This window comes from Amphiprion ocellaris, chromosome 11 (assembly GCF_022539595.1).
Source record: "Amphiprion ocellaris isolate individual 3 ecotype Okinawa chromosome 11, ASM2253959v1, whole genome shotgun sequence".
NCBI classification, from domain to species: Eukaryota; Metazoa; Chordata; class Actinopteri; family Pomacentridae; genus Amphiprion; species Amphiprion ocellaris.
This window is the reverse complement of record NC_072776.1, coordinates 27,558,292-27,585,605: the sequence shown is the minus strand read 5'-3', so window position 1 is coordinate 27,585,605 and position 27,314 is coordinate 27,558,292. Positions and strand designations below refer to the sequence as shown.

The window sequence follows — 27,314 nt, the reverse complement described above, 5'->3', positions numbered from 1 at the left end:
CTTTCCATCCAGGTTTCTGTACAGACGTTGAGGCATCATCCTCCCTGCGTTTGTCTGCGGGCGTTTTTTGCGGGGGAACGGATCTGCAGGATTGAGCTGAGGCACTTGTTTTTGGGGGGAGGACCTCTAGTATGAGAACTTCCATTCCAGCTCTTTTGATTTATTTCATTCTCACATTTGATCATTTTCTTCATTTTGACCATCCGACCTCATTGTTTCGCCCTCATTTTTCTGCTGCTGTCACCCACAGTTTGTTGCTCACCACCACCAGCATCAGCTGAAAGGGGAATATCTCACCATTCCACCACCAGCCATCCTCGTACTTTTCTCTGCCGCTGCTCTGGATTTTGGCGTGCATTGCTGGACAATAACGCAGAGGGATTTATATTTGTATTGATTTCCATCTAAAGCCTGGCGCACAGCGGACACCACCACTTTTTCTCTCTGAGGGATGTATAACAGAGGGTTGAAACCTTGCGCCCTGAACAGGGGAGAATATTAACGCAGAGTGCGTTGAATGAACTACTGCCGTGCGCCTTTGGCTTTCGGAGCAGGTCTCTGACCTGGAGATGCTCTGATCGGGGTTTTTGGTTCGTGCGCATCCCCACTGGATCGGGATATAAGGTGAAGAAATTTCGGTCGGCTCTCTCTGGAGCGCTTGTCTTCTGATTTCTTTTTGAATGGACATACACAGTCGGGGTTTTTTTTGAGACGGATTGTGCACCCAACCCGGAGGCGCGCAGACTAACCATGGGGGACTCGATGTGGAGATATTATTTCGGAGTGTTGTTTATTGCCTTCAAAGTGGACTTGTGCCGGGCGCTCATCCTGGAGTCCATCTACTGGAACACAACAAACACCAAGTAAGTGCAGCGCAAGCCGCGCTCATTACTGACCCTTAGCGCCGCACAAGCTGCCCGTGTGGATTTAATGACAGAAAATCACGCAATTTAATGTTGGTTGCTCATTGTCCGCAGCATACACGCGTAAAATTAGTCGACTCAAAATTCCAACATAACCATTTAATTTAGAATATACACACGAGCAGAACAAAGAGCTCTCAGGGCAGATGTAGATGTAAATGTTTGAATTTATCCACGCACAGTCGTTTTTCCACGGCAATGCGATTGCGTCTGGAAAGTCGGGTTTTGTCCAACTAAAGACAGCCTGGTCCTCACGGTGCTCTCAGAGAAGCTAAATGATACGTGTAAATTCGGAATCAATCCCTGCCCGCTGTGCGGCTTATTTCGCACACTTTTTCCCAACTCAGTCTGTTTTTTTCTAGCTTAACTGACAAGAATCGAGTTTAACCAGGGAGGTCAGTGCGCCCTAGAATGCTAAAGCAATCTCCCCAAAATACAAGTGAAGACAAAGGAAGCTGTATTTAGCTGCTTCACAGATCCATCTATGTGTTGGTTGGTGCCTGGTCTGGTCGCCGTTGGGGAATAGGGAATACGCGCGGTGGTCGGCGGAGGCCCGGTCGGCCGTGCGTTACGGTGGCACTCAGCGTTCCATAAACCTGCCTCAGAGGGTATCAGCTCAGTTTGTTTTATACACATATTTAATGAGTATATTCCTGAGACGTGATGCTCATTATATTTTAGCTGTGGAGTGGGGAGAAAAAAACGAATTTAAAGACAATGTTACGCTTTGCTTGTTTAGGTCAACAATAAATTCGGCCTGTTATATTTATTACATAATTCAAATTCGTAATAGATTTGTAACAAATTAAAACAGTAGAGCTTAGAAGCTACACTCACCTCATGGTATTGCCTCTTTGTTCCCCCACAGTTGTGTTTCCACAAGATCATATATTTAGTGTAATTTTTTTGGTCACTGAGGATAATGATAATAATTCATGGTATAAACTGTAGAGAGATGAATCCTGTTTGTTCCCGACGAGGCGGAGGCTTCGTGGAGCTAGTGGGACGTTGTGCCGGGCCTCTAATGCTGGGTTGCAGTTTTTGTCAGGGTCAAATAATTCAGTGATCTGGATTTTAGAATTATATATACTGGAAACATGATTAGTGGTGTGGAAACTTTTAATATTCCGCCGTGCGCTTCCAAACTGCTGCTCTCCAACCGCGCACAGCCACTTCTGATACCTGGCAGAAGCCGTGTTCTAAAAGCCGTGGAAGTGGTTGCTATTGAATGTATGTTCCATACGACAGTGTGCGTTTTTAACCGTGATCTAGTGGCTGATCATTAATGCGAGCAAACAGGCCACAGAAGAGCATTCTAATGCCTTTTGTTTCCACACCCTCCAATCTAAGGTAATCAAGACCCTACTAAATATTCACCCAGGCCAAGAAAGGCGGTTAAATTCTTTTTTTCTGCTAATAGAAAAGGTGTCTTTCTCCTCCTCTACACCCCTGGTCTCGGCCCGGCGGGGGGCGCCCGTCTTTGTGGCCGTTTGGTCACGGCCAAACTCCCAACTCCTCTCTATCATTCAGATCCAGGCTCCAGTGCAGCCAAAAGGACTTCTCTGCTTCAGTGAAAAACTCACTGTGGGGAAGTTCTGATAGGCTAACAGGTGTCTATTGGAGCAGGCTTCCGTGCAGGCTGCTAACTGCCGGGAATAAAGGTTACCGGCGCAGCGATCGTCGGTCAGTCTGCCGCGTCTTTCAGGAGGATTTGCCGCGTTGTCTGCGGGAGTGTCTGCTTCTTGGCTTTCCAGCCTCTGGACTGCCACGGCTTTCTCTGTCCAGACGCGTTGGTATCCAGACAAAAGAGTTCAGTAGAATAAAGAAAGACAGTTTTAAAGCACATTAAACTTATTATAGCCCACCTATTTTCAGCCCACAGCGCAGCAGTTTGCTTCTCAGTAGAGCCGTGATGTTGTGAGTTTTGAGACTATATATGGTGCCATTTGATGACCACTTGCTTTTGAAGACTGTGTTGATAATAAAAGCCAACAAATTGCCAAGCAGGAGACATTTGCTTGAGTCTTACGCACAGAGAGAACCTAGATAGTTTTCATACAAGCACACACTCACGTTTTGTCTCTTCACTGCTCCCATATCTGTCTTTTTAAAAACACTGGAAAAACTGTAATGTAGTAGCCTAAGTCATTACACTCGGCGTATCACATCCAATTAAAAAAAAAAAGGAGCAAAAAGAATAAAAGTGCGTCCAGCCTTACAAGGATAGGCCTCAGGCTGCCATAAAAATACACCGGGCATTCCGGCGGAATTAGCGCGTGCATGTGTGCGCGTTTCTGCTTTGCTTTTTTGTCTGGGTGAGCAGTTCAGAGGTAGGAGGCCAGAGAGTGATATCATTGTGTGACAGGGCACCATTTTTTGGTGAGTTGTTGGAGAACAATATCTGGAGTTTCACCTAAGCATCACTTGCAACTAAAAATCTAAACAACCAAAAATCTGTTCTACAAGTTTACCTTTTTACAAAGGAAGATGTGGCCAGTTAGTAAAATGTGAACTACCTGTTATTTTCACACTCAGGCTGATAAGAGTATCGGCTGGATACCCAAACTTCAGCGATCCCCTTTTCGCAGCCTGTTCATAGTCCCCATGGCTGCTTCTCTGTAACAGAGAACTGCAGCCTGAATATCGTTATTCAGCAGGTCAGCAATATGTTCAGCAGACCCAGTTGTCTCTGTCGCTGTGTCTCTCTTTTAGTTTGTGTTAGTCCTTCTCTTTGACTATTCAAGGAAGGATGAATGTTGGAAACGTGGAGTCTCCGGGCCAGTTTAATGCCTTTGTGTGCCTGTGTGTATGTAGGCTGGGGGAGAGGATAAAGAAACAGCCAGCTCTCTCTCCCTCTCACTCTCTCAGTGTGTGTGCATCTATCAGTAAAAAAAAAGGATCCTTCAGAGGGCCCACGGCTGTGTCGATTAAACCTCTTTGTTGTTTGTGCTTTACTACTTTACTGCCCTTATGCGTGAACCTTCTAAGAAAAAACAAAAAAGCAAAAGAATGACCCCACCACCTCCTCCTCCTCCTCCCTACCCTGGTCTCCCCCCCCCCACCACACATTGACACATCACATAGCACCACACACACCTCCTTCATCTGGTAATCCATTTTGTAGTTGGGAGGGAGAAACAAAAAAAGAGGCCTGCTTTACATGGTTTATGTAAAAAGAGAGCTCCCTTTCCTCCACTGCAGTTCATTAAGAGATTACACAGAAGCCCCAAAGGCCCTTTGTGACCGGGCAGTCACGGGGGCACCTCTGTGGGTCCTTTTGTGAATGTGGAAGGATGGAGGGAGGGAGTGTGGGAGTGAGGGAGGGAGGTGGCATAGAGATGCAGGTCTGTCATGAATGACTGACGAGGTCTTGTGCTGAATGTCGAAGCGGCGCCCTTCCCCCTTTCCAGAACCTCCACCCTCGCAATTTAACTTTAATTCTCCGATTTTCTTGCGAGAGAGAGAAGGATCCGTCGCTTAAATCCAAAAAAAACATGAAGGAGAGAAGGAAATCCTGCTGCGATTGTGGTCACACTGCTGGTGTTGTGGAGGCTGACGTTTTTATCGTTACTGCCAAGAGAAAAGTTGCTGATTAAGATTGTAATAAAATAACAGAGCGAGAAGAAAAAAGAAAGAAATGGAACGAGCAGGAGTGAAGAAGGGAACAAAGCATCAGGGCCCCAGGGGGCAGGGAGGGTAATTATGTCTAGGCCTGCACGGATCCCATAGGCCTGGATTACTGGATGAAAGGTAGAGGCTGAAGGTACAGAGCGTAGGCAGAACCAGAGAGGACGAAGCAAACCAAACCAAGGGGGTAGGGTGACACTCTGCGTGAAGACCTCTGTCCTCTCGGCCGACAGAGGGCGAAAGTTTGGATGCTGCAGAGAAACGCGGGTGGATTAAACCTTGCTACAGCCCTGGCCTGGCCTCTTTATCTGCCACCTTAATGAATTCACGCTCAGCAGCTGGGATTCAGATACACAAACAGTTGCCCTTGATCTGCAGTAAATATCCACGCTGCCCTTGTTTCGCTTTTTCTCTTTTCCTATAACTCACTCTGTTTGGTCACACACAAATCCAACAATCCAGTGGTTTCCACAGTGGATGAAGGGGGTTAATGAGAGGGAATGCGGGGAGAAACAGAAAACGTCTTACATTTTTACTGCGGCAGATGCACTGTAGAAAGTGAGTCTACAAACCTCCCTGTTTTAAAATATTGAGGAGAGCTGGGAGACAGAATGGGTGAAGTAAAGCATGAAGCGGAGGGTGGGGGTCAAATGCATTTACAATCATGAGATGGCAGCAAAAGCTTTTATTTGTTTTGCCTCCCCCTGTCCCTTTATTCATCCCTTCTATACACAGCAGTTCTGTGGGCCTCCTCAGCCTGTCTCAGTGACCTTGCCTACCTGCTGTCTGTTCTGATGGCTGCCATTAGGCCAGGTGTCCGGTATCCAGCATCTCCCATCAAATCAGCAGACTGTCTAACCTGTCTTCACCCAATCCCTCGCCATATTTCCTGAGACAGTCCAGTGTGTGTTGTGTGTGTGCGTGTGTGTGTGTTTTAGTCGCACAATCCAGAGTAGTTCATATTTACCCTTAATCAACCTCTTGGCAGCTTATCTTTAAACCCACATTCAAACAGTTTTTCTTCTTCTGTGTCTGCATTTATTGAATGCTCTCATTGTACTCACTTTCTTGTAAAACAGCTGGCTAAAATACAACAGTGTAATAGAGAGGATGGTGTGTGTATTTGCCCCTGGCTAAGGCAGATCTCAACTTTGAATTGTAAAGACAGTGAAAGAGCAGAATAGAGCCATTCTGATACCGTATCTGATTTTCTGTCTGGAAGAACGCACAGGAAGCCCACCTAGTGAAAGAGATGAGGACATGCCTGGACGACATTTTCTTTTGCATTTGCTCTGTGTAGGCCTAGTTATGTTTGATTTTGTGATAGTTGTCCAGCTCCCACTAAAGATAGCATTTATGCAGCAGAGTAGGAGCTCCAGGGTCCTGGTTGATAGTATTGTCAGAGAGGTGTTGTTCAAATTTGTCATCAGAAAAGACTAGATATTATTCACCTGATTGCCTTTTATGTACTGAATATGTAGGTGTGGGTCTGTGTGTGAGTGAGGTGACTAAGTGAAATAGACATTTAAACTAAATGCATTAAGGGGGGAAGCCAAGGAGTGGTGACAACCACATATTAAAGCCTGCCCGTCGCACAAAACCAATAGTGAAGCCTGTTTCACTGTTATTGTTTCTCACCATAGAACTGGAGATACATCCAGTAACTACTATTTTTCTGGCACAACGTTTTTGAGAGCCAATTCTATACAGCAGTCGTTCCCATTCTCCCATTTCAATAGCACAACCCCCCTCAAGGACACTGTTGCTTTAAGGACCTTTACTTATGGGCTTTATGAACAATTAAAAAAGCAAAAAAACATTATGAGACCATTTTTTATTGTCACATCTAACAGCTACTGTCATGATCAATTAATCTGCATATTATTTTCATATTGATTTTATTTGTCTAGAAAACTTCAGAAGTATGAGAAATATCTGTTATAAGTGCATGTATGAAAGAGGAAAGCATCAAGTCCTGACATTTGAATTACTATGGTTTTCCTTAAAGAAAATAACATAAAATGGTAAATCATTCGCCAGAATAGCTGTCAAATTGCTGCTGCTCAGTTTTCCTTTAAATGTCACATTTCATCCTAAAGTGCAGACTCTGCATTCCAGAGGACAGAAGATTCAGAAAACATGTTGTCATCAGTGTTGCATGGGTCCAGATGAACGAAACGTGATACAAAATGGACGTGTGGAATACTAATCTGTCATCCACCTCTTTGTAGTTTTGGTACGGAAGCAGAATAGTGATGCTCCTATATATCAACCTCTGTAGATAAGGCATGAGCTGCAATATGCACACCACAACGTTTACAATCAGCACATACATGCATGCTTTCGCCCCTGTGTAAACACACACGCCCGCTTGCACGCATGACTGAATATCTCCAACCATGCTCCTACACACACACACACACACACACACACACACACACACACACACACACACAGGGTTAATGCATACACATACAGCTCCACGACATTTGTGTAGATGTGAAACACCTAAGGCTTTTCTAAGGACCTTGCCTTTCTCTAACTCTCTCTCGCTCAGTGCTCCACTTCTCTCCCTTCACTCTCCCCCTCCTCAAACACATGTAGGGAAGATGATGCTAGATGGCGCTGCAATGCATAGACATACATAGCCTCTCTCTCTCTCTCTCTCTCTCTCTCTCTCTCTCTCTCTCTCTCTCTCTCTCTCTCTCTCTCTCCCTATGTCCGTCACTGGACACACTGCACCACCACCGAGTATGTCCTGAGGGGGTGTAGGGCATAAAAAATATTCACTTGGCCTAGTTAACTGCTGCTGTAGTGTGTGTGTGTGTGTGTGTGTGTGTGTGTGTGTGTGTGTGTGTGTGTGTGTGTGTGTGTGTGTGCGCGCTCCTGCCAGAAGCCAAGAAGATGATGCATGCTGTTGGTTAGACAAGAAGAAATAATGTATGTGTCTACATTTGTACGTTGAAAGACAAAGTGTGTGTGTGACATGGGTCGGCAGAAGAAGTACTGTAAGAAAAAAAATGGCTTCGTGAGACTTCACAGTCCCTGTGTGTGTCATGAAGATTAACTCTCAATATTTTATGATGGAATGGCTAAATCACAAGCATCTTTGTCACAAAAAAGCAGTCTTTTTTTTCCTCAATTTATTATAGGTCTACTGGAATTTAGACAAAATCTGCTGCGTCAAAAATATACATACAGCCATGCTATTATTTGACTCTCATCTCAAGTATTTACCTTTTTGCCACTGCTACTGACAGAGTTGATGCAATTCAACTACAATTGAGCAATTTTCTCTTCGCGACATTTTCTTCCTGCTTATGGCAGTGACACGACTGTACTGTGCACTTAATACTTACAAACAATTGCACAGTTGATTTTGAGATCTGAAATATTTTTGAAATGGCTCCAAGTGACTTTCCTGACTTGTTCAATCAGTGATTTGGTACTTCAGATCTGTACTCAGCTCCTTAGACTTTCTCATTGTAGCATTTATGGCAGAGTCTTGTAAGTGAACCAATTTAAATAAGGACCAGTTGATACAGAGGAGTCAGCAACTGTAGTCAATCATAATTACACACAAGAAGAGGCCATAAGAGGCCATGTCAGTAAGACAATTTTACACAACTTTATATATCAGCATAATTGATCATTTAAGTTGCTGTATGTTTGTAGTGGATCCAGCATATTTTTCCTTATTCCCAAAAGATCTATAATAAATCTTTGAAAGAACCAAAATGCGTGATTTTTTTTTTTTTTTGGTGACAAGGATGCATGTGTTGCAATTGTTCCACCCATAGCATAAATGGTTTTGCAAAATGCAAGTACGCTTCTCAAGTTATTAGTTGATAATTAGAAAGCTCTTTGACATTTCTCGTCATTTGTTAGTAATTTAAGTCATTTATTTGGCCAAACTTTTAATAACTTGCAGGTTCCATCCTTAAAATGTTAGGAATGGTTGCTCTTTTCCTTTATACAATTCCAATACAATCCTTTATATAATTGTATTATATAAATTTACATTTTTATTTCTCAAAAAGGTAATTTTTCTCATCCTTCCTTCCTGGAAAACCAGTACCACAAGTGCTGGTTTTCTAAATGGTCCCCACTAGATGTTCATGTTGTTCATTTACATCTAACAGTATTCACAGCATGCTTTAAAAAGCCTCCTGGGCATGCATAGTTAAATTTCCAAACTGTATTCAAGCATGGGGCAAATTTGTTTGGCACATAAATACAAGGTTTCACCTCTAACTCAAGCTCAAACTGTGAATGTGTATGAGTGTGCAATCACAGGAATGCTGCAGGGGCTCTCTGTACTTGGAGACAAAATGGCAACATTATTTTACTTTGGGGAAGAATTTAGGGAAATTTAACTACACTCCCAGACAAAACCCCTCCCGGCTCTCTGTCTTTTGTGTGTGTTTCCACTGCCATTACTGTTGTTGTAGATTTGCCTCGCCTTACTGGCTTTTTATTGTTTTTTCATTTCTATTTTGTATGCCAATGTTGTTCCATCATTTCCCTCACATCCGGCATGTGCGCTGCCTTCTCCCCGTTTATCCTGTTAATTATTCTCTCTTCCATCGCTGCCACAATGCAGGAGAAAAGCTCAGTGATTTTATCTTCTAACGTGGGGGTCACTTTGGACTACGCGTGTAGGCACATGCACATCTCGCATTCCACCATTATTCTTCATCATTTAAAATTAATGGACACAATCACTAATTACCACATCAATAATTAAGCCGTCTTCTCTGTTTTGCAAGTATGGAGAGGCTCAATGGCAAACACTCCAATCCATGACGCATAATGAATGACTTCTCATTCAGTTTTGCTGCCTAACTAATATCCATCTCTCTCTCTCTCTCTCTGTCCTCGTTCTCCGCCTCCCTTTCAGATTCGTGCCAGGCCAAGGTGTGGTATTGTACCCCCAGATTGGGGATAAATTGGACATTGTGTGCCCTCGTGTGGATGGTGGGATCAGCGATGGTGTGGAGTATTACAAGGTGTACATGGTGCCCAGGGAGCAGCTGGAGAGCTGCACCATCACCAAGGCTGACACACCACTCCTCAACTGCGTTAAGCCTGACCAGGATGTCAAGTTCACCCTCAAGTTTCAGGAGTTCAGCCCCAATCTGTGGGGACTGGAGTTCTTTAGAGGGAAAGACTACTACATCATCTGTAAGTATTTGTTCATCCCTCACCATACTGTGGCATTAGCTAGTTGGTTGCACTTTGCAATTAGTGTTGTCTTGACCAACACAAATAACTTAATGCTGAAAACAACTTCATACTGCTTCCCAACATGTTGATTGACATTCTAAGAAATTCCAGAAAGAAACCGAAGGAGATGAGGCTGAGGCTGAGGAAAGCTGTGAAAATTCACTGAACATCACAGATTGAGATTATCTGAAAGAGGATTTTTCATGGAGTTCTGCCCATATAAGCATGAAGTAAACACTTTTGACTGAGGAATCTGCAGTGTGGGACTTGTTTCTCATCTGAACCAAACTGCTAGCAAGATTCAACATGAGAATTTCCACGCCGAACCAAACCATTGTGAAACAGTGTCTTCCAGTCCCATGGTGCAGGTGTGGCCATTCTACCTTGCTTATTGCCTCTGATGTACTAACGCCATCCTGGGAGGAAGCTCTGATGTGGTTTAGTGACGGCCCCCTGGTTTGAAACATGGGAGGTGGACTATACCATCTGTGTGCCACTGATGGGGGTGTGTGTGTGTATGTGTGTGGGGTGGGTGGTGGGTGTGGTGGAGGGGAGGTTCGCTGCAGATAGGACCATCTGCGAGGCTCTGCCATAGCCATCTGTGAGCTGTCACAGTGGGGAAGGCCATGTTTCTGACTGAGTAGAAGGAAGGGGAAGAAAGGAGAGTGAGGAGAGGATGAAAGACGAGCAGGAAATACTGCTTCTTATCCAAATAGTCTGTTGTAGTAGAGGAAGCTGAATTTTGCAAAACAAATGTGCAGGAGAAAATTGTTTTGTGTTGTACTGTAACCCTGCTTTGAACTGAATGCAGTAGCCTGTGTTTGTCAGAGAAACCGGTTCACAGGCACAATATGTTCATTTGCTTCAAACAAAGTATGTTTAAAACCGCAACAGTGGCTGCTCTGTCGCTAATGGGTCATAGCTGCAGGTTGTTTGCATGGCAGGGCATGTCTTGAGTGTTTAAGTCTAACAGGTATGTCTGTGGCCTTTCTGGTTAGGTGTGTTTTCAGTAAATATGTTGGAGCAAGGAAAGCAGTTCAAAATGCATGAGAATGGTTCTCTCTTTCTCTTGTATTAGCTTTTACATATTCAGCTTGGTGGCAAAAAGGCTGGCACTATCTGGATGACGAAGAAATGATCATCAACACCCAGAGAAAATGATCAGACCATTACATTACATTTGTGGGCTGTGTGTGTCTGTGTGTGTGCTCAGGGAGTACAAAGACGATCACCCTCCTCTCGTCTCCTCCTCGTCTCCCTCCACCCCAAACGCTGCGCTTAATTATTGATGAGCCAGTGCTGATGTTTGCTTAGCTCTGTTCTCCTGGTGTTCTGCCTCAGCTCCTGCAGCTGAATGCTACCACTTTGTGGTGGATCAGAACCTAGAAGACGGGGTAACGTTCAGGTTAATGAGGAACATGATGGGGAAGTGCGGTGTGGGTGCATAAGGATTGGAGAAGCAGACAGATACAAGTGCATGCGAGCATATATGCACACACACACACACACACACACACACACACACACACACACACACACACACACACACACACACACACACACACACACACACACACACGCTGTTCTGTTCCTCAGTAGCCTGGAGTTTCAGCCTGAAGCTGATCCTCTGTGCACACATTTGTTGCTTTACGTAGGACCTATGACAACAACATCCTGCCTCACTCTATTTATCCATGTATCTCCTGAGATTATTGTATTTCCCACCGCCTCAAGCTTAAAAAAACACCCTTCCTCTTCATCAGCCTGTCAAATCGACAAGTTGGAACAGAAAGAAAGTGGGAAAGTTCAATTTGAATCTTGAAAAAGGGGGTTGGGAAATCCAATTTTGCAGTTCGTGCAAATTCCCTCTACCAACATCCCTATTTCTTCACCCGCCTCCTCTTGTAGCCACCATCCCACCTCTCTTCCCAGCTACCCAAAATGCTAATGTGTAGCCTAAAGAGGGGAGAGGGTGAGCTGTTTCTCCACTGAAGAGTGTGACTTTTTGCTGTTAATTGCTTCTCCTTGACTTCTGCAGCCTTGACAGCCCCCTGCATTTTCATCGTGGTGTTGTGTTGTGTACTTTGCTTGGGTCTTGGAGTACAGACCAAGTAAACACTAAAAAACAGCAAAAAAGCAAAACAAAAAAGGGACGAAGAGTGACAGAAATGTGCAGATGTTGAATTTTGTTGCATTGCATTACTTTGCATTGTTCATATCCAGCCAGTTTGTGAGTCTTTGCATGTAGGCCTGATTGCTTTTACACGTATGTGGTGAATGAAAGTGGTTTGGGCTTAATAGGTACTTGTACTCTCCCTGTGTACTTCTATGTAAAAGTATTTTCACCCCCCCCCTTACTCCAGCCTCGCTGTCCAAGATCCATGTGAGTGTGACACCGCCATAGAAAAGTTCACTGCGAGGATTTCATCAGTCTTTTGGAGTGAGCACTTGATACGTAATTAATTAACCAGCGTTTAATCCTCCGTTTCTTCTCACAATTGCCAAGGCCCTCACATCAATGCTACGGATCTGAGTCCAATTGGATTAGCACTGCCTTGTGTTGAGTATTTTGCCAAGGCTAGACGTAGATTAGACGGGTATGTTAAACCCCCCTACACACACCTTTACATTCATATAACTGACATGAGGTTTCAGCATTGCACGCCTCAACCATGCGGTCAGATATGTTTCTGGACAATGACAAAAAGGGTATTTGTGTAAGTTCTTATCATATGTGTGAGTGCAGCTGTGAATTTATCAACTTTGTCTCCTGTGTTTGCTTGCATGCCTAGAAGGGCTTCTGTGTACATGCAGATTTACCACGCTTTCATATGTGCACATTTCTATATCTATGCATGCACGTGTGTGTTAGTGTGCCTTTTTAACGTGGCCGCGCACAATGCTGCTCCACTTGAGAGCAGATGAGTTTGATGTGATTGTTTGCGGCAGCATGGCCTGCAGCAGAGAACCTAGTGAGCTAGATGATCACATGAGCTAAAGAGGAGGGGGAGAGAGATGAAGAAGGAGGGAAAGGGGGCAGAACGAGTGACGAAAATGAAAGAGAGCTAATGAGGGAGAGAGGGGAGGACGGGAGTAAGAGAGGGAAAAGGAAAGAGAGCTAAAGAGAGAAGGAGGGAGTAGAGAGCTGAAGGGAATGGGGGCACTGCAATAGACGCAATGAGAGAGATGAGCTAAAAAGGGCAGAAGAAGGACAAGACTGCATTTACAGCCCATGCAGAAATGCAGAAAAAGGAAATTTCATCAAGGCTTTAATCACCTTTTGCTTTAGTCACAACAGAAAATCACGTCACCTCCTTGCTACTCTGATTGTCGTGAACTCGAACACAAGCTCTGAGGGAGAACATTCCACTCTTTAAATTTGACATGAATTTAAAATACACTTTAGCATTTTCATCTGATTTGTGTGATTGGAACCATCAGTTCTTTATTCACCGCAGTTCAGCAAGCTGCAGAGAATTAGATTGGCGGTGGCATTATTATCACATTATGAAAATGGGTGGCAGAATTAATCAGCTGTAGTCACTGCTACTTCTGTGTCTGTGTGAGAAATACCTAAGTGGAGAGAGAGGCTCCAAATAAATGGATTTTTACTGCAGCTCTCAGCTGAACTGTGCTTTTTGCACCTGACATTGTAATTAAACCATTGCTTACTGCTGTGCTAATTGAATGTTAAATACATAACCTAAACTCAAGTGGATTTAAATAATGTATTTCAAATGTTTGTGTGTTTTTGGGAGTGCAAAGAGGATAGCAAGGGGTGGTTGTCAGTCAGCTTTGATATTTATGGTGACCCATCTTTGCCCTAGGCTTATTTCTGAGGGTCACTGGGGTCCCTACAGGGGCAAGGCATCCCCTGTCGTGGGCGATTAGGGCAGGTGGCTGTGACGGGCATTAACCAGCCTGTAACAAGTGCACTGTCATGATGTGTTCACGCTCCACAGCAACCAGACGGATGGCAATGACACTCACTGTTTAGATTGTAGCTTCATTTGTCTCTTTTGTTCTTCCTCTGTCTGTCTTTTCCCTCACCCTCAATCTGTCCATACGTCCATTCTCTGTCTCTGCAATACACTTCCTCTCTCTTCCTATCCATCTGACCGAGAGGCCTCTTCAGTCTGTTGTTGCCATGCCTTTGCTCTGTTCCACTATTTATGAGCGGCCCAGCATTGTCTTTCGGCAGTGCATTGTGTATTAATTGTACCCAGAGAATTTGGCAGTGTTAGTGAAGCAGCTTTCAAAGTATCATTTTCAAGCTTCATAAAAGCTCTCCATACCGCACCACAAATAGTTGTGCTTTCACTAAGAGCTAAAATATCTGGAATAGCGGTGAAATCTAAAAATCTCGAAAGTCATAAAAATTTTCATGAAGTTCTCCTTCGTGATAAATTAAGAAATTGCAATTTCTGGAGCAAATTGCCAAACTTGATCTTATTTTGCTTCATCAGATGTGATCATTTGCTGTATTTCTCAGGTTTGTCTTTTAGTTTTAAACTGGTAATCTAACCTGGAAATTAGTTTGAGGGTAACTTTGGGGCCTGGAAACTTCTGATTTCATTTTAGACTAAATAATTTGTTATTAATTGGTAAAATAAATGCATTAACACCGGATCTCTGATTTCACAGTGCAGAATTTAAAGCTGTGAGGAACAGACGACTCAAAGCAACTTAGTTTTCTGTCTGTTTCAGCTGAATGTTGAGCTTAATTTGATTTGAAGGGTTTCAGACTGTATTACTGCAACATGAGACTATTTTTGTTGTTGGTTTTTTATGTTTATGTTTGTTTTTAAAGCCTCGTAGTTACAGAAATCTTCATTCCAGCTGAAACCTGGCACTTTTTTTGAGAAGAAGAAGGTTCAGTTTAATGGACAGTTAATACACTTTTAGCTTATAGCTAATCATTGCCACAAAAATTAACCAGTAATTTACCACATAATTCTTAACCTGCAAAAAAAAAAATCTCATTGATTTAACTATTGAATTAATTGACAGCTATTATAGCAACTGATCAGTTGGTTTGAGAGCAAAAAAAGTCTAAATTCTCTGATTCTAGCTTAACTTTGAAGGTTTGCTGGTACAGGAGAGTGAACTCACCATTAGAGTAATGGCTACTTTCAGCTCTACATGCTATTCTCAAAAGTACAGAGGGGAAAGCTGGGTGACCCATCTTTGCTCTGGCCGGCTCAGAAATATGTAGAACTAGAGTTTTTTTTTTCTTCCACATAACAACACGAGAAAGGAGAGAAAGTAATTTGGAGCTCATTATCTTTATCTGGATTGCAGCTCACAACTGGTGATTTTCCACTCTCTTGATTTGATCAACAGGAGAAAATGAAGTTAAGGAGATTGAGGATGGCTGCAGGTGGAGGGTGACTTGTGGTGCGTTTACGATGAGGAGGTGGGATTGCTGCTAGAGTGCTTGTGTGCTTGTTGCATGCTAGCGATAATTTTACAGGTGCCTCTAACACACGCAGGCCGACACTCAAAGTGAGGAGACTTCCTTGACACACTTCTACTATTTGTTTGAGACTCCATGTGACTTGTGTGTGGTTGAAGGTGTGTGTGTGTGTGTGTGTGTGTGTGTGTGTGTGTGTGTGTGCTGGCACATTTTATACAGACCCACTCAAGCTGTCACTTTGGTCTCAAACGGTACTTTGTCACAGCCAGTGAGTGATTTTTCCCTGTTGTGGCCACTGTTTTGTGTGTGTGTGTGTGGGAATGCCTGTGTTTGAGAGCATAGTCTTTTCAAACCACAACAACAACTTAACCACAATGGTAAATGAAAAATATTAAAAATAGACTCAGCCATGATGAAGCAAGTGCTGAGGGAAAATGAGATGTAGTTTTTGTTTCCTTGTCCTTCCTCCGTCTTGTTTCTCTCTCCATGTGCTTCCAGAAGGTCACACAGTAGCTGGAGCAGTGGGTTAATCTTTTTGTTTTTTCTCCTGTTTTTTCTTATTGCACTCCCCCACCTCTCTTCTTTTCATTTAGTTGGTGACTAAATCCATTAGTGAGGGTCTTGTATGGGGGTCCATCCCAACCCCTTGCTCTCCTTCCCCTCAGCATAACCGATTAGCTGGTTAGTTCTAGCTAGTTAGTCTGTCAGCCAGTCCGGTCTGGCTTCTCTGACTGGGCTGAGGAGGCCCAAGTCATTCAGCCAGCCTTAGCCCATTCAACAATCACATTCTGTTTAAATCCAAGTCAGGCTTGCCTGGACTGCAGCCTTGGCACTGAGAGTGTGTGTTTTACTCAGCATTTAAAGGGGAAGAACAATTTAAACTTTAAAATGAGACAGATTGAAGGATCCCCCTCCTAATATATCTTAAATGTCAAGGATTTATTGCAGCCAAGTTTGAAAAGATTTGCTTTTGCAGGTTTGACAAGGAAGAAGCTTCTGTTCTGTCCTTCCTCGTAGAGGGGTGCTGATGTGTTAAATGCTTATATAGGGCAAAGGGAAGGAGAGAGCACATGGGAAACAGGTGACACAAGTGCCTATATGTGCAGCAGATGAGATCTAAATGCACCTTCTGGCAGCTCATCGCATTTCTCACCCTGTGAACTCAGACCCGTCAGGAACAAGTGGTTTTGTGCATGCATTCACCTCAACACCACCTGCCCCAAACACAACACACCCTCACTGGGCCCGTTGCTCAGCAAAGTAAATAGCGTTAGGGTGGTTAATGGCATTCTGCAGGATTGTAAAATTCATGTGTGTTGTGCTAACAGGTTTATGAAATGAACACATGCACACACACACACACACACACATGCGCGTACACATACACAATCGGAGTAACAAGAGCACAAGCCTTTAAGGAGCTTTGTTGGTAATGTGCTTTTCGGTCTCCACTGAAGCCATAGGTCAGCTAGAGAAGGAGACAGGGGCAGAGAGGGGAGGCGAGATGCAGGGCAGGAGGGAGGGAGTCCTTGTTAACATGCTCTTTGTGTCCACTCCCATCACCATCTTATTGAAGCAGGGGGATTCGGATCAAAATGATTGGTTGCTGGCAGAGAGGAAAAGGAAGGGAAAAAGAGAAAAGGGACAACAGTGAGGAGGAAGAGAAAGCAGACGACTGTGCAGACCTTAATTTTTCAAAGCTATTTAACTCAGGATGTTGCTGAAGCACCTGTCTTTCAGTTCCCTCATAGCCGACGGAGAAGCTGCAGGAATGGGAGGGAGACATGTTGAAGTGGCGATAAGGGGAGGGGTAAAAATGGTTAAAATGGGGTGCAAGGGGATAAGGTGACGGCTGCAAGGCGGCTGCCCTAGAGAGGAGGAACTTGTGGATGATGGGGTGTTGTTCAAGTGAGGGGAGAGAGGAGGAGAAAAAGAGATGCAGGAGAGGAAGCGGAGGGGAGTCGTGGGGGGGCGGTCGTAGTGAATGCGGGCCACTGAGCACTGGCGGGAAGCCAAGCCGCTAAGCCCTGGCAGCTCGTTAGCCTCTGTGTTACTGACCTGATAGACCACAAGCCCTACTACCCCCACCTCGCCTTTCCCTCCGTCCCTCCCTCCCTCCCTCCCTGCTTGCTGTTCCCTGGCCCACTCATGATGCATGCTCGCTGCATTTCTACCCAGCAGCCTCTAGAGGCAGCACCAGATAAAAGTATAAGAGCAGAGTAGCGGAGCAGCAGCTAATAGGCTCCCAGCTGACTGGACTTTGTCAGAGCAGTTTGCTCAGACTTTTGCATTTTGTTTTTGTGTGTGTCTATGTGGGCCACATCTGTACAAGACCGACACAAGTATTTATTTATTTTATTGTCATTTAAGAAAATGCAATGTTCACTTGTAAAAGGCCCAAATAGCATTTGCCTCCCCGACTCATTTTGTTCTTCCTGTCACATGTGGGACGTCTTGCTCCGCCCCTCCAGATTTCTCGCCCAGCATCCGCTGCTATCTTCAACAGAGTGTTTAGCAGTGCACTTCTGTTTTCTCCCGTGTTTAAATGTTTTTCAGATCATTTAAGCTCTTTTCATCTGAGAGCCATTGAGGTATTTATTACCTCCCTCTGTTCCCTTAATTTTACTGCCTCTCCTGGAGAAGTGCCTATTTAAAAAAAAAAAAAAAAAAAAAAAAACGTTTCTCATCCCCTCCTGTTTACGTTCCTGCATATTTTTTCTTTTTCATGTTGTCAGCACATCTCTCCTTCTTCTTTGAGCCTGGCAGCAAGTTTGATTTTCAAATCACAGCATTTGAGAGCTTTTAAAATCCAAAAGTGTGTTCTTTAATAACTGGCTACCGCTCTCTGGGGTGTCGTTTACACTAATGCACGATAAGCCGCTGAATTTCCCGCAGCTTGCCAAGATGGCCAGTGTCATCTCAGTCCTCTCTCAGTCCTTTTCCCACCTCCTTTAACTGCCTCCTTCACGAAGCCCATCAGCACAGTTAGAGATATTACAGTCACAATTACTCAAGCTAATTGACTTTGGGGATGTGAAAAATACCGCTTGAGAGGAGCGACTGAGGTGATGAACGGGGAAATGGTGATTTTATTAAAGGGAGTATGAGTCATATCCTTCCGCAGCAGTGCTTCTGTTGTCTTTGGGAACTGGCTGTTTTTGTGAGATAGGCTTAAGGCATATATGGCAACACAATTTCCACAACACATATTTCTCCTACCAGATTCTTGCCGTGACAGCTAATTCTAACCTTGACTTCTCTCTCATGTCTGCTTTAGCAACATCTAATGGCACCATGGAGGGCATCGACAACCAGGAAGGGGGAGTGTGCAAGACCAAGTCCATGAAGATAATCATGAAAGTGGGACAAAGTGAGTGTTGTATCGTTGACTTACAGCCGTGAGTTCCTGCAAACATGAGCAGGCAGTCACAATGCAGCATGTACGTAGCACAAAATTGTGTGCGACTCTGAAAATGCCCTAATGAGGTCATGGGAGGTTGTGCAGCACACAGCTCCATCGTCTCCGTGACACCTGGGGCTGCGACGGGGCAGGAAATGTAATCTAGCGGAAGCCTAATGTGCTCAAGTGCACACACATAGACACACGCACACACAGACACACACAATTGTGTCTTTAACAAGTCTTTCAAACAGGAGGCCTTCTATACAAACAAATCTAGTTCATATGCACACAATTGTCATGTCTGAAACATGCACAGCAAGCCCTGCATCCAGCCACACTGGACATATCAGAACCTGTCCGTAATTGTGGCAATAATTATTTATAACTCCGTTGTCAGGCTGCCACCTGGAATGGTTATTTCCAAGGGTCAGCCCTCTCATCAACACCAGCTTCAGCGCTATTGAGAATCGCTGCATTTTGGGTATTAATCAAAGCTGCTGCACACCGAGGAAGAAAAGAACAGGTGCTGAATAGGCCTGAAAATCGGTTGTCTCTCCTTCTAGTACTGAAAATCAGCTCCAGTGTTGAGAAGAGCTGCTTACAAATCAGCAGATTTATTAAAAGAGTTGTGTGGTTCAGTCGCAGAGTTCAGCCAGGGAGTTCGAGTGATTATAACAGCAGATGCTCAGAGAATTACTCCACCATTTAGCATGACTGTTTTGGAGTCTGCTCAGCATCAGACATACTCTGATAGACATTTTATCAGCATTTAAAACCACATTGGTCTATAGCAGAACCAAAAACACAAGCATTAATTACTTTTCATAGTTCAGTCCATTCATATCTGGGAGATGAAGAGCCTTGGTTGTAGAAGCAACTTGCTTTAATGTGGAACCAGTTGAAGGGGTGGGTGGCAAACCAGCAGTTAAACTACCCAGGACAATCAGAATAAAGATATCCACCTTGTCAATTTAATGAAATCTGAAACTGTCCTTTAATATGAGTGAAACAACATTGACATTCACTGTTAATTCCTGTGCATATTATATTCATTTTTCAGATCCCTCTGACCCTATTTCACCCAAAGACAACCCTACCAGAGTACCGTACCCTCCCAAGCACTCAGATGGCAAGGAGATTTACAACCCTAATGACGTTCTGGAGAAACCAGGTGAGATCACCTTTTTATGGCTTAAATCCTGGGAAAGTAGTAATTGAGTGGAGAATTTATTGAAACTATTTGGCATTTGGGAGCACAATTGTTCAGACAGCGAAGCGCAGATAGCACTAGGTAAGTGTGTGTGTGGCCAGAGGCATGGCTGTATGTGTGAAGGAAAGAAAGGTCAGCGATTCATCGGCCAGTAATTGAATGTTGCCCATAAAACTGATAGGCATCTCTGGCCCCTCAAGGACTTATAAGGTATCTCCATGCTGGCCTCATTCCAGCCCTAACCCACTGCTTAAGTGACATTTTCAGGAAAACGATCTGATCACTGTCTGCCATCTTTTTAACAACCTGTTCTGAGTACAGTTACACACTTGTTTCTGCACCAAATCACAACTTAGACAGACGTGCAGCGATGTGCTGACTGCTCATATCTCTGCTATTATATTGCAGTTAAAAATCTCATTTACAGCGAGCTGTGTACAGAACAGGAAGGGCCAAGAACAAAAACAAGCTGACCTACATAAACAGTCCTCCAGTCCTTCCCCTCACGTCCCGGTTCACTGAGGGCGTGGCCTTGTCTAAGACTGTCTGTTTTCACTCCAAAATCCATTCGACGTCAAGCACACAAACATGCAATCTTCCCATTAAATCCACACTGGCAGACATGAACATCTTTCTCTCTGCATTTCTTGTCCTTGCTCATGCTTTTTTATGTCTTGTCCCTCCATCCTGGCCGATAGCAGAGCACATGGGCGTCAAAATGGAATGGGCAGAGTGTCTGAGGCAGCATAATCCCCTTGTATAACAACGACAGGGTCCTTGCTTTGGGCTGCCTGCCATCCTATATCCACTCCCCACTACCACAGCTAAAGCACTTTTAGGCCCTTGGGAGAGCCGCATCAGACAGGGGGACACAGTAATCCTACCGATTCAGGGAACACGGTCTCATCCTAGGGAGAACAGAACACACTCGCCCTTGAGTTTTGGATCTGAACTAGAGTGTCCATTGCTGGGAGTCAGAGCACAGCTTGACTTTCATAATTGATGTCCACTGATGACATCAAATATTCCTTTCTTATTGTCTTCCCTCTGGGGCTGTTAGTTAGAAAATGAAGTTACTTTTTATGTCTTTCAAAATGCAATTTATCTGAGTGCCATTTGTCTGTATCTCCCCAGTCAGTGTATCTCTTGTCAGGCTGTGCTTGCCCTAGTTTCAAGGTTACAGTCTTCACTGGCTGAATTTGAATAGCCACCGATCGAATGTGACCTTTATACAAAAGCTTTCTATAGACGGGCTTCACTCTCAGATGGGCTGCTAGTCTGTTCTCCCTGCCTTTCCGAAGAAATAATTAAAAGATGGTAAAGAAAATGAAAGCCAAAGGCAGGGAAAACCTGAGAAAGGGAACATTGCTTTTGCTTACCTTCTTAAAGCAGCACCTAAGATCCCCCTGCCCCCATAGCTTTACAAGATCACAACTGAGGGGCTGCTTTTCTGGCAATATGATCAGCACACTCACTGTTTACACAGTGACTGGTCAGGTGTGACAATTGGCAGGATGTAAAATTCTCTCAAGGGCTCATTTTCATTATGTGCACCACCAGATGTGCCTTTGACAAGAGACTGTCTGTCATCCCTATTTGTACTGTAATGTTTTGCCCCTCAGTGTGACAGCTGTAAACACTTGCCCCCTGCCCCTGGAGCTTTTGCTTGACATGTACATGAAGAAAGGCTTGCACACAGCATTTTACTAACTTTTGCTTTATTTTGTTCCTCTAGATGTAGCGTCCAGAGAAAGCAACGATAACAACGGAAACGGTGGAAAGTCCTCCAGTGTAATCGACTCTGAGGTAGCCATCTTTATTGGCATTGCCTCAGGTAGCGTCATCTTTATCATCATCATCATCATGCTGGTCTTGCTGCTGCTCAAGTACCGGCGGCGGCACCGCAAACACTCCCCGCAGCATGCGGCCACATTGTCTCTAAGTACCCTGGCCACACCTAAACGGAGTGGAGGTGGTGGAAACAATAACGGCTCAGAACCCAGCGACATCATCATTCCGCTCAGGACTGCTGACAGCGTCTTCTGCCCGCACTATGAGAAGGTCAGCGGCGACTATGGACACCCAGTATACATAGTTCAGGAGATGCCGCCTCAGAGCCCGGCCAATATCTATTATAAAGTCTGAGGTGAAACTTTTAAAAGCGGGAACTGGAACAATCCACGGGCAGAGCGGGTTTTTGGTTTCGGCAGGCACCGCTGGCACACCCGCCAACGAACACTCTCGCTCTTTGTCTCTCTGTCTCTCTCACTCTGGCAACTCCTACCCCTCTTCTCTCATGTTTTGTCACTATTTTTTTCCCTCAAAGTTTTGCTCGTACCCTGTCACTGGTTCAGTCACAATCGGTGTGGACAGGATGAGTGGAGGGCAGGAGAGAAGGCTGCTGTTGCCACTGCTGCTGTTCTCTGAGACTTTTGGGATATAGAGAGGATGATCTCTTCTTTCCCCACTGGGGCACCATTTTTTATTTTTTTATTTTTGTGCACTGCAGCCCACATTCTGGAGGAGTTTTTGTGGGATCAGGAAGTTAGACAGATGCACAGCGTGTTTTTTTTTTTTTTTTTTTTTTTAGCCTTTGGGACAGATAGGCATATATATATGGAAAAGAGACAAAAAATGAGGAGGAGAGTTAATGGAGGGTGTGGGCTGAGCAAGAACTCACAAAATGGCTGCCTTCCCTGAAAGCCAGAGAGACTGTGTGAATTTATCAGCTGGACCAGGAAGAGGGAGAGAGATTCTTACATGGACTTCTCTGGAGAGACTTACAGCGATCACCCATTCACTCTACCACCCACATGCTCACCCTCACAAACACACACATTCACCCACATGCACAGACACACTGTCTCACTGGTCAATGTGAACTGTTTGGGTTTAAGTGTGGATCACACCACTCATACTCATTCCCAGATATGTTTTTAAATCACACCTCTCAGATGTTACTTGAAGGTTTTAGGGGGAAAAAAAAACAGATTCCCCTTTGTTGTAAACATTTATTGGTCTTGTTTTTGGTCATATCTGGTTTTATTCTCCTGGTATAGTCCTGATAGAGGTTTTATATTCATTTAGAGACATTGTCATACGTGGTGTTCAAATACAAGTGACTCCACAGTGGCTAGGAGAGGCAAGAGCATGAAAAACACTATCTCTTTGTGAGAGGGTTCAAAAATGACGTCAGGTCTGCCCAGTTGGATTCTGGGAAGAGTGGAGGACTTTCATATTACATAGTGCAGCACTTTTAACTCCCCTTTTATTCTTTGGTACCTCCACTTTCCACAGCGGTCCACTGAGAGACACAGTTATATGTAGAGATTGGAGAGCAGCTGTATCCCGACAGATTTAGTAGCGAGGGCTCGCCTCTAGAACCTGGGCTTTCCACATAGGAAAGCTTTAGGGGCAATAAGAAATCCAGTTCGCCTTACTGCCATTTTTTGCGCATCAGGTGAAATAGAGGCCTGAGATCTAGTTGAGGTTAGCATAGCTGGCTGAAATGGTTCTAGGTACTGTAACGCTCACCCATAGGGGTCCAGTGATGATGAAGGTTGCCCTAGGGGCCCAAACTCAGCGTGACCGGTGCTCTCCTATTCTTGTTATTAAATAAAGCACAGGGACATCTACTTACATTGTGACTGCTTCTCAGTCTCCATTAGCATTTCCATGTTGTAAGTTTTTGATTTACTTCTTTCTTTTCTTTTTTCCTTTTACTAAATAGATGTACATTTAAAAAAAATGACATTAAAAGATGAAAAATTAAAAAAAAACAAAAGCAGAATTTATTTATGATAGACACACAGAGCACAGGTGTAGTCAGGCGGCATGGAGAAGAAGAAGAAGAAGAAGTAATGTTAATATATTATGGTATAAGTGCACATTATGCAATTTAGGTTTTTGATTATTTCATAACTCTTGACCCACTGAGTCCTGTATTTTCATGAGCTCGGTCCTGAGGAGGACGACCGGGAAGGCAGTGAGGGGAGTAGAGTTATCAGACCCAAAATAGCTCACATTGGTGTACACAAGGGCAGAGTAGCTGTGTCTCACACACACTCAGTGTAGCATCTCCCAAAGGATAACTCCCATGAACACCCAGTGCGCCCAATTCTCCTCATACATAACCTTCATATTCCCTGTGCACGTTTGTGTGTATGTATGTATGTGTTTGTGTGTGTGTTTGTGTGTGTGTGTGTGTGTGTGCGTGTCTGTGTGTGTGTGTGTGCATTTCAGTGACTTCATCTTCATTTATATCTTTGGCTTAGGATCCTTATTGTGATTTAGGCCTTTCCCCAAGCATATATCAGCCCATCGTAAACATCCTCATTTGTTCATGAAGAACATCAAATTTCACCGAAAAGCCAAGCCTTGTATGATCTGAGGTTTGTGCCTCTGCGAGGCTACAAGATCTGCAAATATGCAATTCTTATTTATTTTTTTAATCAATTCTGAGAAAAAAAAAACACCTATGGAAAGTGTTCTTAACCACTGAAAGATGTAACAACAAACCAACAACACAAATCTAGCAAAATTCGTTACACAAGCCTGCTGTTAGATTTTATTTTCTGCATTTTTTTGTAGTATTATTTTAACCTTTTCTGTTTTGACTATGTGCCGTAGTACAAGGTAAACTGTGAAAAGTCAAACCATTGAAAAGCATATGTAACACACCTAAACAGGTATGAAGAAAAGGTAAAAAGAAAAAAAAATCACACAGAGATACAACAGAGAAAATGGCTGTTTAGTTGCTGTCGGTGGCAGAATATGACAATCTTATTAGTTTTTTTGAATCTGATGTCCTTTTCTTAGCTGCCACTTGACTAATGCTCTCCCAACATTGACCGGGTTTGTTATGACCTGTTCGGAAATGTGGTAGCGATGCTGTGAGAGCCTTAGCACACGGGCTAGGAGAAGCACCTCAGGCTACTGTAAAATGCCTTGCTCGTATGGTCAGCCCTTGGTCACTTGACTCAGTAATTTTGCACCGTACTTCTGTAGGTAAGAAACTGTAAATACATTAATGTTTGTATTGTATATGGATCCTGGGTTGTTACAATAGCCTTATTCACCTTTTTAGGAAAGTAAATGGGGAAAAAAGAACAGAAAAAATGGAATACACTTCAGTAAAACAGAGCATACTACTTTTTGGTAAATAGCTTATGTAAATATTGACCAGAACCCAATAAAACATTTTTTATAAACTCTTAAAGTAAGATGTTTTGTATAAAATTTGAATTTTTTGCTATGTATTTTAGCTAGCGCTCGATGGAAAGCCTGTGTCCTCCCCACTCCCTCCCCTTTTGCACTGTTTCCATGGTAATTTGGTTTAAAAAAAGAGAAAAGTTGCCAAACCGACTGCTGCATATTTGTGCCATAACTGTGTACCATAAATATTTATTGAATTAGTTTCTTTTTCTTTTTTCTTTTTTTTCGTTCTGTGTTCAGTTGTCCTTGATTTTATTTCAGCCCAGTTTGTGAGTAACGCAGTATTATATTTGCATTATTTGTTTGTCTAGCCTTGGTTTTCTTTAGTTATGTCATGGTTACTGGATGGCTGTAGCCCACTTCTCCCCTTTCCTTGCAGTATGAGATGGCCAGGCTGTGAAAAAATGGTTTTAACATTCAAAAATTTAAAACAAGTTCAAAGTGAGGATAAATGACACACATTCCACCAGTCTGTTACCAACTGAAAATGTTTTTCAATAAAATGTTTTTCCTATGGACGCATTGTCTGCCTGTGCTGCTTTGCATTTCTGCTGTCCTATTGCATGAATAAGTAATGTTCACTCTCACACACCATCACGGCGTCTTACAGGTCATGGATGTTATTTTTCAGTATACAATAGAAACATATAGATAAAAATGCACAGTGGGAAAACAAAATTCCAGAAATTCCAACTGCTGAAGATGTAATTCCATCTGTTTAGAAGATGTTGCAGGGATTTGGTCTTATTCAGCCACAAGAACACAAGTCAGGGCTAACACTGGCATTGGGTAATAGATAAGGTCTGCCTTTAAAAAAAACAACTTACCTCTTTCTATGTGTAAGCCACTGGCAAGCACAGTGTAGGTCACTGAAAAGGAATCTTATAAATTTATAAAAATTTCTTCCAGGCTTGAGTTTTTCAGAAGCTTTGTTTGCAGTGTTGACATGTAGACGGGAAAAATGGAGGCTTTGGAAACAATGACACAGACACTTCTTGAGGTTAGCTTCTGAATTGGATCTCATCAATGAGTATGTCGTCGTCCTCGAGTCGTCATGCCCCTATCACACAACTTTACAATGAAACATTCAACTCTGTGCTTCCTTTTACACAACTACATGCATGTCCAGTGTACATGAATGGCCATGGGGTTCTAAAATGCTTGTCAAGACATTTTAAAAATAGAATGTACTACTGTGGCAGGTCACCCAAAAGGAGTTGAAGGGTTGAGATCCGAGTTCTCTATAGGCCAGTTAACCTTTTGATGTGCAGCATGGGTCAGGAGATACACGTTTTCCATTGGATTTGGGTCACTTTTGCCCCATGTGCATTAAAGGGTTAGGTTCTTGAAAACAAAACTGAGAAAACCATTTTTTGTAGACTTGACTTTGAGCATTATGTTGAAACAGTGAAGGATTTTTACCAAGCTGCTGTCTGAACTAGTCATGTCTAAAATATCATTGTATATGGTACTATTAACTCCATACACTTGTCAGTAATAACTTCACAACTGTGAGGTCAAAATGGCCTCTAGACTCTATAGATCAGAGACACCTTTGAAAATTGTCAAATACAACAATGTAAGTCTATATTAAGAAATAACAACAATAAATCTCCTTGTCCTCTATTTTAACTATAGTAGCAGCCTCTTAATTAAATGTGCTATGCTCAACCGCCTTCGAAAAATGGCAGCAGGTTGCTATTCGGGAACAAATACAGGCTAGTAATGGTACAGCAACTTCTAAGTCAGGGATAATTAAGTGAAGACTGCAGCAAATTCAAAGAGTTGTAGGATTTAGTCCTGCTACCTGATTCAATTCTATTTGGTCCTGACAAATACAACCTGTAACTTTCAGCAAATTATTTCCTACTCATTTTACACTGATTGTGATTACATGCCGTGCATGAGCAAAAGGATTGTAGCACTGTTAGACTCACGAATCCAACAGAAATTTGTAAATCACAGTCATATATCAAATAGGACAATGCCATCATCTGTGATTTGGGACTAAGAAATGCTGACAAACTCGTTTTGCAAAATGGTCCCCATGCGCAAGTACACCTGGGGCCTTTGTCATTTTAGATGTGTAGTGTCCAACCCTTTAATGTCCATTTCATTTCACTCCCTCCCCAAAAATAGCCCAAGTCCAAAAGAAGGGTCAACATATTTCTGGCCAAATAGTACAACACAAGAGATTAATGTGATGTCACAACACTGTTGTGCGCCCACAGTGAAGGTGTGTCTATGTATAGCGTGGTCCACTCTCTGTTGATGTAATGTGAACACAGTGATTAA

The 27,314-nt window shown here is 43.4% G+C and overlaps 1 protein-coding gene across 1 annotated transcript; it reads left to right on the top strand.

Annotated features, from left to right (window-relative positions):
• efnb2a (ephrin-B2a) lies at positions 1-25,537 on the top strand. The gene is made up of 5 exons (XM_023298362.3): positions 1-863; positions 9,451-9,734; positions 18,470-18,562; positions 19,656-19,766; positions 21,541-25,537. The coding sequence occupies exons 1-5, from the start codon at positions 751-753 to the stop codon at positions 21,948-21,950; spliced, it is 1,011 nt and encodes a 336-aa protein (XP_023154130.1). The 5' UTR covers positions 1-750; the 3' UTR covers positions 21,951-25,537.
• The last annotated feature ends 1,777 nt before the right edge of the window (positions 25,538-27,314 follow it).

Bases quoted from the DNA above. Each gene is read 5' to 3' on its own strand.
- efnb2a (XM_023298362.3), top strand. From the start codon at position 751: ATGGGGGACTCGATGTGGAGATATTATTTCGGAGTGTTGTTTATTGCC. The intron at 9,735-18,469 runs GTAAGTATTTGT...TGTCTGCTTTAG, and splicing joins GAAAGACTACTACATCATCT to CAACATCTAATGGCACCATG. The intron at 19,767-21,540 runs GTGAGATCACCT...TTGTTCCTCTAG, and splicing joins TGACGTTCTGGAGAAACCAG to ATGTAGCGTCCAGAGAAAGC.